Below are 19,578 nucleotides of genomic sequence, written 5' to 3' on the forward strand. Positions count from 1 at the left end.
GTTTGGAGCCCAGCTCCTGGGGAGCAGACGGAGGTGCATTACTGTCGTGCTGTCCACTTCCGGTGACACAGGGCACCCGGGCCCACTCCCCAGATGGGACCGTGTCCCCAGGCAGCTTCCCAGGGACGCAGTGAGGGATGAGTGAGGCTGTGGGGCTCACACCCCTGCCGAACCTCACCAGCTGACCACTGCCCTTGCCCCCTCCAGAATGCAACGCCACCTACCAGTTCACGTGCAAGAACAAGTTCTGCAAGCCCCTCTACTGGGTCTGTGACAATGTGAACGACTGCGGGGACAACAGTGACGAGCAGCAGTGCAGTGAGTGCCCGTGGGGGCTGCCCCGGCTCCCTGCAGCCGACTCCGCCGAGCCTTCGAGCCCCTGCTGAGAGCTTTGTGCTTCCCAGGTTGTCCACCTGGGACCGACAAGTGTGGCAACGGAAAGTGCGTCCCGAAGAGCCAGTGGTGTGATGGAGTGGACAACTGCGGGGACGGCTTCGACGAGGCCACGTGCCAAAGCGGTAAGGCTGGCCCAACCTACCGTTTTTCAGGGGCTCTCCCTCCTGCACCGGGAGGCAGGTGTGAACACTCACACGCAGCGTGTCCGAGGTTTAATAAACAGAGACAACTGTGTGAAGTGTGATGAGAAAGAGCATCCCGAGGGGAAGAAGCTTCTAGGAGGTGGAGAACCTTTGGCTGGGCTGGAAGGCCAGCGGGCAGGGGTGCGGAGGGTGGGCAGGCCTGGGCGAGGGGAGTAGGGGTGCACAGAGGAGGAGCTGGTTTTCTTCCTGTGCCCCCCTCCCTCGGCAGTGAGCACCGTCACCTGCACCAAACACACCTATCGCTGCCACAACGGGCTCTGTGTGAACAAGCGCAACCCCGAGTGTGACGGGAAGAAGGACTGCAGAGATGGCTCGGACGAGAAGAACTGTGGTGAGCAGGGCGCCGCCTGTGGCTGTGTGGCCGGTCACTATGTGGGCTGGTCACTGTGCAGGCTCACACAGTGTGCCTGCTTATGCCAGGCCCTGCTCCCCCATAGCTGCCCTGGGGAGAGGGTGGGCTGCCTGAGGAAAGGGTGACCTTATTGATTGGTAGGTTGGCACGAAGACACTGCCCCACGGCATACTCTGACCTGGAGGCAAGGCCCAGGGCAGCCCGCATGGCAGTGCCTCTGTGGCGGCTGCTGCCTGGTGGCAGTGCTGGGCTGGCTTCCGGTTCTGGGCCTGGCCACAGGGCAGTGGCAAGCGCTGGCTTCCATTCCAGTCCCACCAGGAGGAGAAAGGGCACAGCTGACCGGAGCACTCGCAGGGTTTTGCCTGCACCCTACTCCTTACGTTAACTTGTTGCCCCTTGTGTGTATTCGAAGCCCTGGCCTCAGGACATGTATGAGCATAGCTGCAGCTGTTCTGTGACTTCATGGTATCCATCACTGTTGCCCCGAGAGTTGTGTCTTTCAGCATTTGATAAAGAAATCTAGGCAAATGACTCCCATAGTAAATCTAAGCAAACCTGCAGGTGTCTCGAGGGCTCCTGAATGTATTTGTGCAGAGGAGGGAGGGAGGAGTGTGGGGTATTGAACTTGGGAGCAGGGCAGAGGGCCCCATGGAAGTCAGTGGGTCTGAGACCGAGTTACTTATTTGTAGGGGTCCTTCATGCCACAACTGTTCCAACAGTGCTGTGGCCACACAAGGCGACTGCCCCGTACATGCTGTCTCTGGGCCCAGTGTGGGGCCCGGAGCTTGTACCCCACCTTAACTCACTGCCCTCCCTTCGGGTTGTCTGCTCTCCCAGACTGCGGGCTGCGGCCGTTCAGCAGGCAGTCCCGGGTGGTTGGAGGCAAGGACGCAGAAGAGGGCGAGTGGCCCTGGCAGGTGAGCCTCCACGCCCTGGGCCAGGGCCACCTGTGCGGAGCTTCGCTCATCTCTTCCAGCTGGATGGTGTCCGCCGCCCACTGCTTCGCGGACGACAGAGGATTCAAGTGAGCCACTGGGCGGGAAGCAGGGGGCCTCCTTGGAATTCTTGGTATTCCGGGTTTAGAAAACCCGTGTCTGTGAGTCATGCCAAGGTGCGGGGCACTGGGGCAGGGGCAGGGCCGGAGGCGTTGCAGACACCCCAGGAGGGGCTTGCTGACAGTAATAATAAAAACAGCGTCCCGTCGTGCTCCCGCAGTCCAGCACCATCTAAGCGTGTTTCCTAGCAATCCGGTTAAGCAGGTCTGGCTACGTGCGCATTTCACAGAGACGTGGGTCCAGGGAGGACATTTGCTCAAGGTTGGTTGCCCAGTTATTAAGTGGCAGGGATAGACTCAGACCCAGGTGTGCGGGTTCCGCAGTCTGTCCACAGGCACGGCACTAAAGGCATTGACTCCGTGGGACTTACTCAGTAAGAGGGCAGCTCTGGCTTGCCAGGTGGCCTTGGACAAGTTAGTCATACTTCCTAGGCCTCAGGTTTTTCAGTGGAAATGGTGACACTGCGTTCTTATCCTTAGAGTTGTGAGACTTAGCTATGGCAACACACCTGAAACGCTGAGCCATGCTGGGCACAGAGTAGGTGCTCTGCACATAACCTCAGGTCCAGGGCAGACTGGAGCCTGGCACAGGGACGGTCCCTAGGGAAGGGCTATGCTGGGCTCTCAGGACGGGCGGGCAGGTCGCCCGACCCAGGGCTGGCTCTTTGTGTCTTAGCTCCAGCCTACACAGGCCCTCTGGCCATTGGCTTTGAGGGGGAGTCCAAGGGGTGGCTTGTTCCTGGAGGAGCAGGCACAGGGGAGCAGACCTTCCGAGGATTCCCAGCCGCAGGGCCTTCCTGCTGAGCACCTGCTTTTCTGCCCCAGGCAGCTCCCTGAGGGGCCCTGGCTTGCCATGATGCCCTTTTGCAGTCAGGAGAGAACCGCCATGGGCTTGCAGGAGAGACAGGGTCTGTGGCAGCACGTAGCCTCGGGCACAGATGTGGGGCGCGGTCAGATAGGCATGTGGGCATGGGTGACGGAGGGAGTAGGGTCCCTGCTCGGTGGCCACAGCTGCCCAGCTGGTGTCTCAGTTACTGGTAGTGTGCATACCTTACACAGTCAGAGACTAGGTCTGCTCATATAACCAAGGACTGTCCCCAGGCAGTAACATGGACTTAAAGAAAAGACTGTGTGGGGGCCTAACGAGGCAGACTTTGTGTAGGAGGTGCTGGCGATGGGCTCTCCGGGCTGTTGAGGTGTGGCCTTGAGCCACCTGACTGACCTTTCTCTTCCAATTTTGTCATTTTGCTCCAACTCAACCCTAGGCAGGAATGCTTTTCTTTCTTTTTGAGATGATGGGAGCTTACTTAAGAATGTTGTAAAATGAACTTTATTTTGGACTATAGGTTAGTTGCAAAGACAGTATGGGATTCTTGTGTACCTCTCATCCACTTCCCCTTGCTGTTAACGCGGGGCATTGGTCAGCCCTGGAAGCCCCCACTGGTCCCTTACTGTTGACCACATCCAGGCCTCCTGGCCTTGCATTGGTGTTTACCCTGATGTCCTTTCTGCTCCAAGAGCCAGTCCTGGTCCCCACTGCACCCCTGCTGTCCTGCCTCCCCAGTCTCCTCCAGTCTGCAGCTTCTGTCTGTTGTTTTCATGATCTAGACCGTCTGGAGGCCAGGTATCCTGTAGAGTGCCCCCCATCGGGGTGTGACTGATGTTCTCATGTTGTTACAAGGTTTGGAGGACTATCACATCATATCAGTGGGTAAATATGCCAACATGACATCGCTGGTGATGTTAATCTTTGTCGTTGGTTAAGATAGAGTTGAACCAGCTTTCTCCACTAGGATGTAACTGTTTTCCCCCTTTCTACATACTGTTCCTTGGATGTGAGTCAATTTGGAAATTCTTCTGTTAGGAAGATTTGTCTCTTCTCTCCCTTTTATTTAACCATCTGTTTATATTCCTACTGACTCATGTGTATTCGTGTTTCAGGTTCTGAGTCCGGGCCCTGTTAGTGACTTTGTTGCTTGATTTGTTTCAGATTCGACTATTGAGAGCTCACTGTGTATGGCTTCTGTGTCCCTTTGACATGGCCTCATTCTTTTGTGGGGTTTTTTTTGAGCCAGTTCTTTGCTTTCTGGCACAACCAGGTGCTGTAGGCTCATCTTATGTGTTGCCTGGCCCAGCCTAGAATGAGCCCTTTTAGCGGGGAAGGATAAACAGAAACCAAGGGCTGGGTGCTGGCTGGGTGCTGGCTGTCCTTCTCTCACGTGGTCCCAGGTTCCCGGGCCTCAGCAGGGCAGGCGGGGCCATGCCTGTGTGCTTCCAGCATGTGTGCCACGGCCTCCTAAGCTTCTTCCTCACTTCAGCATCTCACCCCTCCTCCCCACTTCCTTCATCCTCTGTTGACTGTCAGTCTTACTTCTGCCAATCAATGCATTCAACAACCACTGTTGTTATTAGACTGGGGAGACCAGATGAGTAGGACTTGGTCCCTGATCTTCACAGACTTCCCAGGGTGAGGGGACAAGATCTGTTATGTGTGCATATGCACATGTACAAACGTGTGCGAACATGTGCACGCACACACGCACACAGTGGGTGCTGGGCTAGACCTGTGGACAGGTTGCTGAGCGCCGGTGTGTGGTGTTTAGAATTCTGCCTGAGCTCTGGGAGCGTGACCTCTGTTAGGGAGGCCTTTATGAGCAGGGGTATCTGATCTGAGTGTTGAAATTTGAGGGTGTTTGTCACAGGACAAAGTGTCTCAGACCCGCCAGGCAAAGGGCCAGTTGTGAGCAGGCAGGTAGGTGTGAAGTGTGTAAGGACCTGGAGTGAAGTTACTTTGGACACATTTCTAGGTCAGCGAATGCTCACAGGTTGTTACTGCGAGGTGATACCGTCTTGTGGTTAAGAGCATAGGTTGCCTAAGTTTGGGTTCACGGTACATGACTTGTTAACTCTGTGATCTTAGGCAAGTTACTTACCTCTTTTGTGCGTGAGTCATCTTAAAATGGGCGGCTTGGCGAGCAGACAGCTGTCTGACTGTAAACTACTTCCAATGTGCTCTCCAACACCACGGCATGGGAGATCCAGGTGCCCACACCTTGTCCACTGCTGTCTCAGTTACTGGTAGGTGTGTATACCTTCAGAGACTAGATCAAAGACTGTCCTAGGTGAGTAACATGGGCTTTAGAGAAAAGACCGCTGTGGCGGGTTTAATAGGGAAGGCTTTGTGGTCAAAGCCCTCTTTGGTGACTGGCTCTAACGTCTTCCCCTCAAACTCTGGCAGCTGTCGGACACAGTCCGCAGCCGGCTCGGTCACTTGCATCCTCCTAAGCCGAGCTCCCGCAGATGTGCACGTTTATTTTTCTGAACTAGTTCTGAATAAGGTGCAGACATCGTGCCACTTCTTCCCTGGGGCATCGCCCGTATCTCCTAAGGACAAGGAGATTCTCCCACGTGACCGCAGTATAGCTATCACATCCAGAAATGACAGCGCTAGCTAGTTGCTGTCCGATTCTCCCAACGTTGCCCTTTAAATCTAGGATCCAGTCTAGGGTTATGCTTTGTGTTCAGTCATTCGTTTTCTTTAGTCTCTTTCAAATCTGAAACAGTCTCCCCATGCCTTTATTTTTTTTTAATTTTTAAAATTTTTTTGTATTTTTCTGAAGCTGGAAACGGGGAGAGACAGTCAGACAGACTCCCGCATGCGCCCGACCGGGATCCACCCGGCACGCCCACCAGGGGGCGACGCTCCGCCCATCAGGGGGCGATGCTCTGCCCCTCCGGGGCGTCGCTCGCTCTGTTGCGACCAGAGCCACTCCAGCGCCTGGGGCAGAGGCCAAGGAGCCATCCCCAGCACCGGGGCCCTCTTCGCTCCAATGGAACCTCGCTGCGGGAGGGGAAGAGAGAGACAGAAAGGAAGGAGAGGGGGAGGGGTGGAGAAACAGATGGGCGCCTCTCCTGTGTGCCCTGGCCGGAATCGAACCCCGGACCTCCGCACGCCAGGCCGATGCTCTACCACTGAGCCAACCGGCCAGGGCCCCCATCCCTTTATTTTTTGGTCTGTATGGCATTTCAGCTTTGAAAAGTCCAGGCCGGTTACTTTATAGACTCAGTTTGTACTTTTCCAGTTGTTTTTCCTTGATTAGACTTAGGTTGCACTTTTTTGGGGGGGGGGGTGAGAAATGCTACCTAGGTGATATTGTGTCCTAAAAAGACATGCTAATCATGGGAATAACTGAGAGTCATTCTGACAGTCTGACTGCTGGGTTAAGGTGGTGTCCCTGGTTTTCCCTGTTATAAAGATACTTCCCCGTTATAAATCATCTTGGAAGATACTTTGAATCGTGGGATACATTCTTCCCCAACAATCTTTTACCCAGTGATCTTAGCATTCCTCAGTGATTCTTGAATATGTTGGTTATTGCTATGGTAGGTGAAAAATACGATTTATATATTTATTAGCTGATGGTGTTCTATAAAGAATAGCTTTCCTTCTCTCCTTATCAATTCTTTTGAAATTACTTTTTAGACTCGGGATGGACTCATGGATTTCCAATCCCCTTTTTCTGTTATTCAGCATGCGTAGTAAATAATCTTATTGTTTGATTTGATGACCCTGATCTTGGCCAGTGGGCACCTTGCCCTACTGGCTTCATTGTTGTTTGAGCCCTCACTGGCTTCTGGTAAAATAAACATTCTAAGTTGGTTTTATTGTTTACCTGCTCCAGACCTGAACACAACCATTTCTCCAAGGAGCCTCGGTGCTTTTTAATGGAGAAGGATGCTTAGAAACCAAGTTCTGGGTGACATTGGGGATGTCATTGCATTGAGGCTGGGTTTTATTGTTGTTGTTTTTTTTAATTTTTATATTTTTCCAAAGAGAGAAATGGGGACGGGGGGCGGCAGACAGACAGACTCCCACATGCTTCCGATTGGGATCCACCTGGCATGCCCACCAGGGGGCGATCCTTCCCCCCTTGCTCTGCTGCAATCGGAGCCATTCCAGCACCTGAGGTGGAGGCCATGGAGCCGTCCTCAGCGCCCGGGCCAACTTTACTCCCATGGAGCCTTGGCTGTGGGATGGAAAGAGAGAGACAGAGAGAGGAGAGGGGGAAAGGTGAAGGAGCAGATGGGCACTTCTCCTGTGTGCCCTGGCCGGGAATTGAACCTGGGACTTCCACATGCTGGGCGGACGCTCTACTGCTGAGCCAACCGACCAGGGCCTGTTTTTTTTTTGTTTTTTGTTTTTTTAAATCATGAGCTTTTTCTGCTACCTCCTATGTACTGGGTTGATCCTCTGCCCTGCCCCTATTTGCAGCCCCGTTTTCTCACATCAGAAATTGACTCCCACCATCAGTGTCTTGTCCTTGTGTGTTCAATCTTTTAGCAAACATGAGACACTTTCAGAGTTGCTACACTGATCCTGCTGCCAGCAACAAACCCAATACATAAACTTCAATGTATTTCTCAGCTCATCTGGGCCTTAGAATACAGGGGTAGGCTGACAGTTGTTTGTATGGAAAGAGACACGCGGGTTATGATTGTTACAACAGCTTTATTAGTTGTGTTTTGTGTACTCACAACTGTAAACCTACTGTTGCCCACCCCCGTGTGTGCCACCATGTAGAGAAGTGTTTGGATTGAGTCCTGTGTTATTCCTTCTGTGGAGGATTGGATTTAAAAAAGATATAATAAGTTATATTTTGGTAATCAGACAAAAATGAATTAGAAGAGGGAAACAAAGGGAATGGGGGTGAGCGAGGTGGCGGGAGTCACCGGCAGTTTCGAGCCCGGGTGTGCACAGGCCTCTCCGTCCCGGGGGCGTGCTCACCTGGGCAGCTCTGCGCCCCCTGCAGGTACTCCGACCACACCATGTGGACGGCCTTCCTGGGGCTGCTGGACCAGAGCAAGCGCAGCGCCTCGGGCGTGCAGGAGCGCAGGCTGAAGCGCATCATCACCCACCCGTCCTTCAACGACTTCACCTACGACTATGACATCGCGCTGCTGGAGCTGGAGCAGCCGGTCAAGTACAGCAGCACCGTGCGGCCCATCTGCCTGCCCGACACCTCGCACGTCTTCCCTACGGGCAAGGCCATCTGGGTCACCGGCTGGGGCCACACCTACGAGGGAGGTGAGCGGGGCACCCCGGGCTGTCCAGGAGCCAAGCGGAGGCTCCTAGTAAAAGTGGGGGGTATTTGGAGGCCAGGCTGTGGGTGGAAGGCCCGGTGGTGCCACTTACCTGAGTGACTTTGGTAAGTTGCCTAAATTCTGAGCCTTTTCTCACCTGTAAAATGAAGATACAAACACCTCCCTAAATGCTACTATACTCAGTGACTATAGGAACATTGTTGTGGAAACACTGCGATTTAGAGAGGACTGCCAGCCGTGCCCGGTGGTGGGAACCCGGCCTCCTCTCTCCTTCTGCCTCCATCTGAAGGCTGCTTGCTAGTTGGTTGGTAAATGATACATTGAAAAAAATCAGGTCTACTATAATAAGCTACACTGCTGAAAATTTGTGGACTATAGGGAGGAAAAAGAAAATTAACCTGCCTTAAGGCTCTCCTGCCTCAACCAAACCTCTGTGGGCACGCTGTGGTGCTTTCTTCAGCTTTCCGGTCCCTCTCCACCCCCACCCCACCCTGTCTGCTCTCCGCCGCATCCGCCCCCAGCCAGCCCCCAGTGTCTGCACGTGGTGCATGATGTCCCTCCACGTGGTGCATGATGTCCCTCCAGTAGTCGTGTCATCAGCTGTTTGTGAGCCTCAGGCTTTGGGTTGCCAGTCCAGGGATCCCTGTGGGAGCATCTTGGATGGCGCTGCCCCCCCGCGCCGCGCGGCCCCCAGGAGCCGGCCTGCCCGCTCAGCCCAGCCTGTCCTATGCTCCACAGGCTCCGTGGTGCTGATCCTGCAGAAAGGAGAGATCCGCGTCATCAACCAGACGACCTGTGAGAAGCTGATGCCCCAGCAGATCACCCCGCGCATGATGTGCGTGGGCTACCTGAGCGGGGGCGTGGATGCTTGTCAGGTGGGTGCTGTGGACACGTTGGCGGGTGGGCGGGCCTGGGGACGTGGGTGGGGCACTCAGGCCTTGTCTCCCCTCAGGGTGATTCCGGGGGCCCCCTGTCCAGCGTGGAGGCAGACGGGCGGATCTTCCAGGCCGGTGTGGTGAGCTGGGGTGAAGGCTGTGCTCAGAGGGACAGGCCAGGCGTGTACACGAGGCTCCCTGTGTTTCGGGACTGGATTAAAGAGCAGACCGGGGTGTAGAGGCAGGGGCCATCCCCTGGGCACCTCAGCCTGTACCCCGTGGGCCAAGAAGAGGATCTTCATCTGCAGCCCTGCCTCAGGCCCCCCAGAGCCCAGACTGCACTGACTCCCCAGGACTCTGGAGATGGAGGAACATCCGCAGAGCCTCTCGCCTCCCTCAGCCTCTAGAGCCGGGTGGGGAGGTAGGGAAGGGAGATACGGCAACGCCCCGAGCGGAGGCTTGAAGACCGCGGCCTGCTCCCTCCAGCCTTAATCATTCTTGAAGATCAGCTTTCTCCTCGGCTCTGATCCATGAACAGCTGCAACATTGCCTCTGAGTGGGGCTGGTGGGGCGCTGTGGGCCCTTAGGGGCACACTCTTCAGGAATCCGGGGCGGAAGGACCCTGGAAGACAAAGGCCTCAGATTTGAATCATTTTACCAGCTCCCAGGGTGGGGTTCAGAGTATGTATTTGTGTGTGTGAGTAAAATACTTTATTTCTTTTTAGATAGTCTTGTTCTTACTGGCGTTGCTGGGCTCTCCTTCTTAGCCCCAGTGCAATAAGCTGGGTTTAAATTCCCCTCAGCACAGACGCTGGAGCCGGCTACGAGTGGGGCCACAGTGCGCTGTGACTTTCTAGGCCAGCAAGGGCTGCGTTTCTGCTCTCATCTGTAGCTTCTGAGACTGGGGGGGGGGGTGTCCCAAGGAGAAAGGAGGAAGTAGGTCAGACTTTCCATTAGGTGAAAAGTGGTTACAGGACTGCTGTGTGTGTGTGTGTGTGTGTGTGTGGCCTTGGAGGAGTCATGCTGTCTTGCTTACATGTTCTCACATCTCTAGTGCCATCCATGATCCTTTGAGTTTTCCTTATATTAGTGTAAAATATTCTCCTTGTTTGGAATGACCCAGAAGCACAGTGCCAAGGATCTAGGGAAGCCTTAGGGAGCTCTTGAGGGGTCATTTTGAGGCATTGTATGAGCTGGGCTTAGGGGAGAGCAGCCAACCTAAGAGAAGCAAATGGCAGTGTCATCAAGGAAAACAGATGGTCATTGCTTATCACTCTATCCTCAGCTCAGGCCTGGCTCCTAGGAGATGCTAACACAAATTTGCTGAATGAATGGTCTTTGCCCTCTGAGTTTCGGAAACCAAAAGGAGGAACAATGCAGTGTGATTGAAGCAATCTGGTCAGACTTCTTGGAGGAGGTGAGCTGCCTCTTTCATTTTAGTTTGCGTGTTTTACCTTCTGGGGGGAGGGAGTTTTGTTTTGACACCTAGAGAGGCATCTGCATTGAATTTCCCTTCCAGGGATGGGAGAGAGTATTTCTTGTTAGCAAGGTGTGGAAAGTGGGAGAATGGATATGCTGTCAGAAACTCCTGTGCAGATGGGGCCCTGTCATGAATAGCTGATGTGCAGGGAGAGGTTCCGAGGCACAGGTGCCCCTCAGGCAGCCAGGCCTTGGCCCCGTGCGGTTGTGTTTCCCACACACGGGTTCAGGGGGGCTAGCCTGGCTGTGCTTCTCCCAGTATGCTGTTCTCCTGCCGCGGGCTGCCACTGTGTTGAAACACCCTCCCCACGTCAGAAGTGCAGGCAGGAGCATCAGTCGAGTTCCTTGTGAAAGTGCCTTTGTCCCCTAATGGCACAGAGCCCTCTCAACCCCTGTTGCAATTGGCTGTGGTTTCTCAGGCCCCTTGTCTTCCACCTAAGAAGAAGGTTAAACTTGCAGTTAGTCATCAAGATTACCCCACCCTCTCCAAGAGTCTCAATGGTCTGTGGTATGTGGACTGGGCAGACAGTCACCATGTTCCCAGTGTGGCCCCTGGGCCAGAACAGCAGCGCCCCCTGGTGAGTCTCAGAGGCACAGATTCTCAGATTCCACCCAGACCTCTGGCCTCAAAGAATCTGGGGTGCCGGGCGGTCTGTGCTTCAAGTGATTCTAATGTACCTCAGGTTTGACAACCACTGGACAGGTGGCCATGGGCCAGCAGAGTCAGCTCACTCAGTGTCCCACCAGATGCCCAGAGCTGTGTGGTTCAAGGCGTGTCCCGAAGTCTCAAGCATTTGATGACTGCAAATTCAAAAAAAGTGTCTGTCCTTTTTTTCTTTTAATTTTTTTTTTAGCAAGAGACAGGAAGAAAGACAGGAACGGAGAGAGATGAGAAGCATCAACTCGTAGTTGTGTCACTTTAGTTGTTCATTGATTGCTTCTCATACATGTCTTGATTTGGGGCTCCAACTGAGCCAGCGACCCCACGCTCAAGCTGGTGAGCCTGCGCTCAAGCTGATGACCTTGGAGTTTTGAACCTGGGACCTCAGTGTCCCAGGTTGATGCTCTATCCATTGCATCACCACTGGTCACATAAAAGACTGTCAGTGCTTTTAAAAAGATCATGGAGAGAAGTCTAGTCTCCCGCCTGCCTGGAGATGAGCACATTTTCAGAATCCATAACAAGTGAGAAGTCAGACTCATTGTTCTGGGCTCATCACTGATGGCTCTCATGAAGGCAGGAGGCCGTGGTAGAGTCTCAGTTGACAACAGAGTGACAGCCAGCCTGTGTCCACCCCTCCTTGCTGAGGACAGTGGCTCAGGCTGGCAGTGGTGGCACAGACACATGGCCACCGCACTGGCTGGGGTTTGAGTAATGGGGCCAGAGGCTCACTTGGGCCAGCTGCTGGCCTGTCTCTCCTTCACCCAGGGGAGTGCTGGGGGAGAGGCTAATGGCCAGAACTACTCGGCACACATTTGTATTTTTAATTTGAGAATTCTAGCTGCCAATGTGTGACAGAAAATTAATGTTACTTAGTGTAGTGCACATGGTTGTAGCGAGAGAGAAAGTGCATTTGGAGACCCATTTGTGTCATCACACCCGGAGACCAGTTGTTGAGAGCGAGATGGCATCCCTCACCTGCTGCAAATGTCCAGTCTGGGCTGTCACCTGCTCCGAAGGGCCTGGCACTTGGTTAATGCTCTGTGTTGCCTTCCTTAAATTCTTAATACTTTTAGACCAAGGGGTCCTGCGCTTTTATTTTGTACGGGGCCCACAAATGTTGTAGCTGATTCTGCAGCTTTATGCATGTGGCATAGTCTAGGTACCCTAGGGTGGTCATGGTGTGGACTGGGCAGGGAGCAGGGTCCGAGAGGCTCTGATGGGGTGGGGCGAGGCCTGGAGCCCGCTGGGAGGTGGGAATGACTTTGTCCAACCCCGATCTACTTGCTGCCCTGCTGTGTGGGCTTGGGGAGGGTGGTCTGCAGACTCCTTCGGCAAACCTGGCGAAGGGGACCTTAGGATCCTTTGCTCACCTGCAGGTATGGGACCCCACAGGAACTGAGGCACAGTTGAGGTCCGCGGAGTGAGAGGAGGGGGTGGCATGGGTGAGGGCGGGGGTGGGTGGCACTCCAGCCCCCACGCTCACTGAGGTGAGCAGTCTGGGCTTCCCAGGGAAGGGCCCGGTGCTGTCGGGCTGCTGGGTGGGCGCCCTCCTCAAGCTCCGTGAGCCCCCGCAGGGTCTTTTCCTGACTGACTAGCTTTTTTTATTTTTTGGCTAGGATCTAAAATAATCCATCTCTCTGGTCCCTCTAAAATACTTTGTATCTTAATTTTTTTCTGCCATCCATCAAAAACGTTTAAAGTTGAGTGAATGTTTAATTCTGTAGCATAGACAGGGAGTCTGACCCAGACCTAGATTCTGCAGGAGTAACAGGGATGTCTGGATTAGTTAGGACTGATTTCATAAACAGGGAAGGGCCCAATTTGGAAGTCTTCCAAAGACCCAGATACCCAGAACCACGAGGGCTGGAGGGAAGATATTCAGCCACTAGGGGGGCATCGCAGGACTTCCCTTCCAGGCTTCAGGCCGTGTGGTAGGATGTGGCCCTGACCGGCAGGGGCTGCTCATTGCCTTCTCTGGGTAGGCTGAGGGTGGGTGGTGAGCTGGGACGAGGAAGGACCCCAGACCCAGCTGTTCTTAGAAGGCTGTCCGCTGCTTACCTGTCACTTTCTAGAGCAGTAAAGTGGTTGCCCTACCTCAGGATGAGGTCAGTCCTTTGGCCATTTAGACCCCTCCCATCTGCAGTCAGGACCTGCTGGCCCTCAGACCTGGGACATACACTCCCAGGGCAGGCTCAAAGAGGCTCAGGCGACCCGTGGGCAGTAGGTGGGTGTTCTCTCTGAGGAGCAAGTGTGAAACATCCCGTGAACACTTACAACTGGAAGCTGTGACACGTAGGTGGGTGTGTTCTGGTTCACACAGACATTTTGGGGAAGAAATAGAGTGTTTTAGGGATGAAGCTCGATTATGCCACAGGACTGGAACCTGCCTGTGACCTCAGGGCACCCTCTCCTTCCCCAAGGGACCTGAGGTGCCTACAGACTCATTTAGGGGCTTCTCCCTTTTTGTGGTGGATGATGCTTTTCACTCAGGCTTGGAATCTGTGTTTGTGTGTGTGTTGTGTACCTGCAACCACATTTAAGGGAAACTGGATCTTTCATTTTAAACAAGTTTTTGCCAAGAGAGAGAGAGACAGGAAGAGAGAGATGAGAAGCATCAACTTATAGTTGCATCACTTTAGTTCATTGGTTGCTTCTTACACGTGCCTTGACTGGGGTTGGGGGGAGGGTGCTTCAGCCGAGCTAGTGACCCTTTGCTCAAACCAGCAACCTTGGGCTTCAAGCCAGTGACCATTGACATGATCCCATGCCTGTTCAAGCTGGCAACCTTGTGCTCAAGTTGGTGACCTTGGTGGGGGGCTATAAACCTGGGACCTCAGCATCCTAGGTCGACGCTATTATCCACTGCACCACTGCATGGTCAGGCTGGGAAACTGGATCTTTAAGGCCGTGGTCTGAGACACTTGGATTTCTTGGAACTGAAATTGTGGGAGAACAAAAGCCTAACATACCTAACATGTAATGAAGGATGCCTCCTCAGTGTTCGAGGTGCTTTACTTGTTTTTTTTTTAACTACTTTTTAAAAAAAATTTTAAGACTTCATTTATTCATTTTAGAAAAGAGAGAGAGAGAAAGTGAGGAGGAGCAGGAAGCATCAACTCCCATAAGTGCCTTGACCGGGCAAGCCCAGGGTTTCAAACTGGTGACCTCAGCGTTCAGGGTCGATGCTTTGTCCACTGCACCACCACAGGTCAGGCAGTGCTTTACTTGTTTTAATTTAAATTCACAGCAACCCCACAGGCATTCCCATTCTACAGACAGAAAAGCAATGCACCAGGAGTTTAAATAACTGTCCAAGGTCCTGCATGCAGGAACTGTTGGATCCAGGGTTTGCGTGCTGGTGACCCAGCCCCAGAGCCAGCACCCCTAGGCACTGTCCCAGCACACACACGTAGTGTGTGATTCATTTACCAACATTTCATAAAGAAAGGAAATGTTAATGTGTAGAATAAAGCTAGGCCATACCTTTAGAAAACTCAGGGACCAGCATTTGGGAACAGCTCCTCTAAGCGTGAGTCCTCCTTCGTTTTGGGAATTCTGACAAATCTGGCCACCAGACCTTCCTGCCCTAAGACCCGTTTTCCAGGCTGGTGTGGCTCTAGGCTGGTGGTGCGCGCACCGCCTGTCTCCTCTGCTGGCCTGGGCGGGATGTTGCTGCACATTTGGTCCCTGGGTCCCCCGACCAGTAGGAGGGTGAATTTCAGTGGTCATCGTGCAATCTCGGCCGATGCAGCTGGTCGGCTGGGGAGGGAAGGGAGTGTTTGTTGCAGAGGGGGCAGGGGTAACTGCTATCTCAGGTCAGGTCTCTGGTCACTGGGCTGGGATTCTTCAGGGTGACAGTCAGGAAAGGAGCCTGGAAAGCTACCAGATAACCCTAAGAATGATGAGACTAATCCCCAGAGAGGACTGGGACTATTATCACCTGCTCTTACATGGTCAGATCACCTAGAAGATGGCCCAGGCTTCTTCCACAGGATGACAGGCATTGGCTTTGACGACAGGAAGGGAAGATGCCAAAGAGGTTGTGAACGGACCCAGAGGAGTGGGTCTGCGCGGTGGCCCGCACTCCGGCAGCCCAGCTGGTGGCCCCGCCCGGCCCAGCGCCCTCGGACGGACGAGCCCTGAGCTGTGGCAGAGACAGGAGAGGCACAGAAGCCGCCAGCACATCGGGCCAGCAGGCGTGATCGGGGCCTGGCACCGCTGACCACACCGGGGACCTGACTACGTTGTCTTTATGTCCCCGTACTCCCCCCACAAAGATGCTGAAGAGCAGCTTTGCTTCTCAGGGTAGCGTTTGCACATCACACGACAGGCCTTGGGGCCTAACATGCCTGCAGAGATGACATCAGCCCGAACTGTTAGGGTTTCAAGGACTTCCACATACGTTTCCTGTCTCCTTCCTTCTCCCTATTTCCCAAGTCCCATCCCCCTGGGTCTGCAGCTCAGACACTATGTTCCACCCTTGCCCCTCACCTCCCATTGTTTCCTAAAAGGTCACTGCCCAAGGTTGTTTCCAGGTGGAGGTGGAATCAATCCGCTCTCTGTTTCTTCCATTGTCTCAGCATCTTCCCACCGGAGGGGTGTTTGTTTTCCTGGACATAACCCCCCTCTCCCGTTCCAGGTGGCTCTGCTTTCCCGGCCTGCAGGGGTAACACTGCTCCCTGCTCATGTCCCCGGGGTGGGGAGTGACTCAGTCTCTGCCAGGCCACTCCACTGGAACATCATGTGGACTCGTTAACTCAGAAGAGAAATTCTTCCGTCCTTGGCCTGTGCTCTTTTTCCTCAAGAGCTACAGAACACGGGGTGGGACCTGGTCCAGGAGAGAAGCTCTCACTGGCTTTCGCTCTCCCCACCTCTCACCACAGCAGCTCCGTCCGTCAGAGAACAGCCCACAGAGTGAAAAGGGCATCAGAGACCCCTCTGAATTTCATAATCTTAGTCCATGGTACAAGTACCATGCATCACAACAGACTAGAAAAAATGGAAATATGTTTGTAGCATGTGACTATTGGGGAAAAACTTATTTATACAAGCTGGAGGAAAGAATGAGGAAAGCCTTTCAGTCGCAGCGGCCGGCCGCTGTGGTGAGGGGTGGGCAGTGGATGTAGGATGTGGGGCTGCAGGCTCATCAGGCCTGGGAGAGGCAGACAGGTGGAGAGCAGGTTCTGCAGCCGCCGGGGCTGGGGGAGAGTTGACAGTCCTGGTGAGCGTGAGGTCAGAGGGGCTGGCTACCTGCCTGGGCTGAGTGCATGGGAGAGGTGCTTTGCAGGTGTACAAGGACCTCCCCATGACCTCTCCATGATCCTTAGACACGGGAAGTGCTTCCTGAGATACCAGCTGCTGAGGGGACCCTTGTAGAACTGGAACAGTGCCACATTCAACATCATAGTTGAAAGAACTCCCAACCTGCGTCAGATGTATTCGCATCTCCCCTTAACGCTGTGACAGCACAGACGGCTTCTAGTGACAGGAGCTCGCTGCTGCTCCACCGTCTCTGTGCACCTGCCCTGCCAAATGGGGTTCTAGGTTGTCTTGGCGTCCCTCTCCCAGTGCATGTCTGCTGGGAATGAGGAGCCACTGCGCCACCTCACCCGTAGGTGTTGTTAAGTACCAAAAGCTACAGAATCGATATTTTAAGAGGCTTAAAGAACATTTTATTAATTTGGGTTAAGGTGTGCAGAGAAATTTTGTGAATAATTTCTGTACTCTGTGATTGGCATAAAATCAGAATGGCCCTTGGCATTGTATTGTAAATGCAAAGGGAAGGAAAACATGGATTCCCTGACATTCCACCACACCTGTGGGGAAAGGGGTGAAATGGCTGGCCAGGTGCAGAGAGAGAAAAGCCAAAATAAATCTTTTCTTATAGTGATGAGCCATTTGCGGGCATTTGTCCCCACGGAAACTACCTCTCCCATATGAATGCATATAGTTAATGTGTGTGACTCTGGACAAAGAGATGGTGGATAAACATTAGAAAATATAGGCATGTCTCTTAATATGTAAAGAGACATCTTTCTATCATTGTGTTGACTTGTAAATTTTGTTTTCTCCAAAATGATGTATGGCTTGCAAATTGAACATGGCCCTATCATGTTAAAGAGCATATGACTATAACCAATAGTGGTAAAGGGCACCTAATTGCAATTTTTGCTTCTATACTTCCCACTTATAAAACTATAAAAACTAAGTAGAACAAAGGGCCGGTGCGCTCTCCCTCAGATTTCTGTCGGAGTTGCCGCCACTTGGCCAAGCTAGACAATAAAGCTTTGGTGTGTAATCGACGGATTTTGTTCATGTCTTCAATGTTTTGAGTCCCTCTGGATTAGGCTTAACAGGAAGGACCCTGGAAGGGGATGTGCTCCATGACACATCAAAAGTGTCAGGAAGACCAGCAGGTCCTGATACACATACAAACTCTCATTGCATCCCTGTCACAGTCCCGCCTAAAGCCTTGAGATGCTGGGTCCAGGACCTCTCTTTCCAGGTAATAAAGTTGCTGGCTTAGGCTCATGAGGAAAAGGCCATTTCATTAGCTGGGCTCTGAAATGGCTTGTTCAGCCTTTCAAAATCTTTCCCTCTCCCATTGCCTTGGCTACCCCCAGCAGCCTGGGCATTTTCCTCCCTCAGGGGCCAAAACATCTGCTTTCCCTTACTCTCCCGCCTGGGCCAGATGCTTCCTTGAGGGCTTGGCACTGAGCAGCGGAACAGCGCATCTGACCTCTGACTCGGAGGGAGGACCACTGCCCTCACCTTCCTCCTTTGAGCCGCTCATTTCTGCTGGCTGCTGCCTGGCCTTGGGCAAAACCTAAGCAAAGAGAACAGAGGCCAAAAGTGATGAGGACACCTTGGCGTGGAGCAAGTGAAAAAGGATGACAGAAATCCTGCCGGCTCTACGGAACACATACTGGGTTCTGCTGAGCCTGGGAAAACCTCCTTTGCTCAGGTTTCTCAGACCCAAAGAGGACCCACAAAATGAGCGTGGGGGTGAGGGGGACAGAAATCCTCACCAATGACAAGGATTTTCACTGAGGGGATGTAGTAGGGCTGAAAAGCCAACTTCATTTTGTTCTAGTTCAAAGCCTTTGGTTAGAGCATCATCCTGATACACCAAGGTTGCAGGTTCAATTCTTGGTGAGGATACATAAAAGAATCAACCAAGGCATAACAAAGTGGAACAACAAATCGGTTTCTGTCCTTTCCCCTCTAAAATCAAGAAAATAAATTAAAAAAAAAAAGAGTGGTTAACAGTTTCAGCTGTTTTATTGGGTGCTTGTTTTAAACAAAACTTTTTCTTTTTTTTTTTTTTGACAGAAAGACCGATAAGGACAGATAGATAGGGAGAGAGATGAGAAGCATCAGTTCCTTGTGGCACCTTAGTTGTTCATTGATTGCTTTCTCATCTGTGCCTTGACTGGGGGGGCTCCAGCAGAATGAGTGACCCTTTGCTCAAGCCAGCGACCTTGGGCTCAAGCCAGAGACCATGAGGTCGTGTCTATGATCCCATGCTCAAGCCAGCAATCCCGTGGCTCAAGGTGGTGGCCTCAGGGTTTCAAACCTGGGTCCTCTGCGTCCCAGTCCGATGCTCTATCCACTGTGCCACTGCCTGGTGAGGCTCAATTTGGTTTAAAAAAAGATTTTTTAAAGTTTGGGTTTAAAGACAAAGATTGAGTCTCTGCCCCAGTATTCATTCTAAGTGAGAGCACTAGGGGGCGCTCACATACTATGGTTCATAAATTAAGCAGTCCAGAAGGAAGTTTTGGGCAGTGCACTTTCCACACCTCCCCTCATCCAATTTTATGGTGAGTCTTGGGCAGCAGAGAGGAGGAAGCCCCGTGCTCCCTTGTGTGGAAACGCCGGGCTGGGACCCACGTGAAGGCAGCCTTCCAGCAGCTGTGTACGCTTCTTCCTTTCCCTCACCCCTCACCCCGAGCTGTGCGCACACACAGGCAGTGCCATAGCTTTCCAACTGTTTTCCGCACACTGGGAGAATTCACACACTTTGGAAGCCTGCCTGGCAAGCACCTCTAAGTCCCACGCGTGTGTCCTGAGCTCCTGTCCTGGATGGCTGATCCCTGCACGGGGAGCCAGCCTCATTCTTATGCGTTTAGAGTCACGTAGGAGTCTTCAGATTCTGAGGCTGGAACAGGTTTATGGCGGGCAAGGGTATTTGGGATCATGGTCAACATTATGGGGAAAAATTTTTTTTCTCTTTGGAGTGTAGACAGAGCCCCAGGATGCTCCTCAAAGCCTCTTTGCCAGAGCTTGGACTTCATCTCAATATGTGTGGAAACACTTTACATCTTGGAGAAACTTTTCTTCTCCAAGGTCAATCATAACCTTACCCTAAGCTTTCTTCACTGTTATTTTCTAGGTTTCCAGCCAGGCTCACACTATATACAAGGAAAGCTGATGAGGAGGATGGCTTCTCTATA

General features: G+C 52.9%; 1 protein-coding gene across 2 annotated transcripts in view; it reads left to right on the forward strand.

Moving 5' to 3' along the window:
• The window catches only part of ST14 (ST14 transmembrane serine protease matriptase), a 44,894-nt gene extending 35,188 nt beyond the window's left edge, over positions 1–9,706 (forward strand). For both annotated transcript variants that reach the window (XM_066259744.1, XM_066259746.1), the window contains exons 13-19: positions 208–318; positions 405–518; positions 808–930; positions 1,789–1,975; positions 7,816–8,090; positions 8,846–8,982; positions 9,060–9,706. In XM_066259744.1, the coding sequence (XP_066115841.1) occupies positions 208–318; positions 405–518; positions 808–930; positions 1,789–1,975; positions 7,816–8,090; positions 8,846–8,982; positions 9,060–9,221 (1,109 nt within the window). In that variant the 3' untranslated portion in view covers positions 9,222–9,706. The remainder of the gene's footprint in view (positions 1–207; positions 319–404; positions 519–807; positions 931–1,788; positions 1,976–7,815; positions 8,091–8,845; positions 8,983–9,059) is intronic.
• Positions 9,707–19,578: the final 9,872 nt, after the last annotated feature.

Source organism: Saccopteryx bilineata, chromosome 2 (assembly GCF_036850765.1).
Source record: "Saccopteryx bilineata isolate mSacBil1 chromosome 2, mSacBil1_pri_phased_curated, whole genome shotgun sequence".
Classification (NCBI taxonomy): Eukaryota; Metazoa; Chordata; class Mammalia; order Chiroptera; family Emballonuridae; genus Saccopteryx; species Saccopteryx bilineata.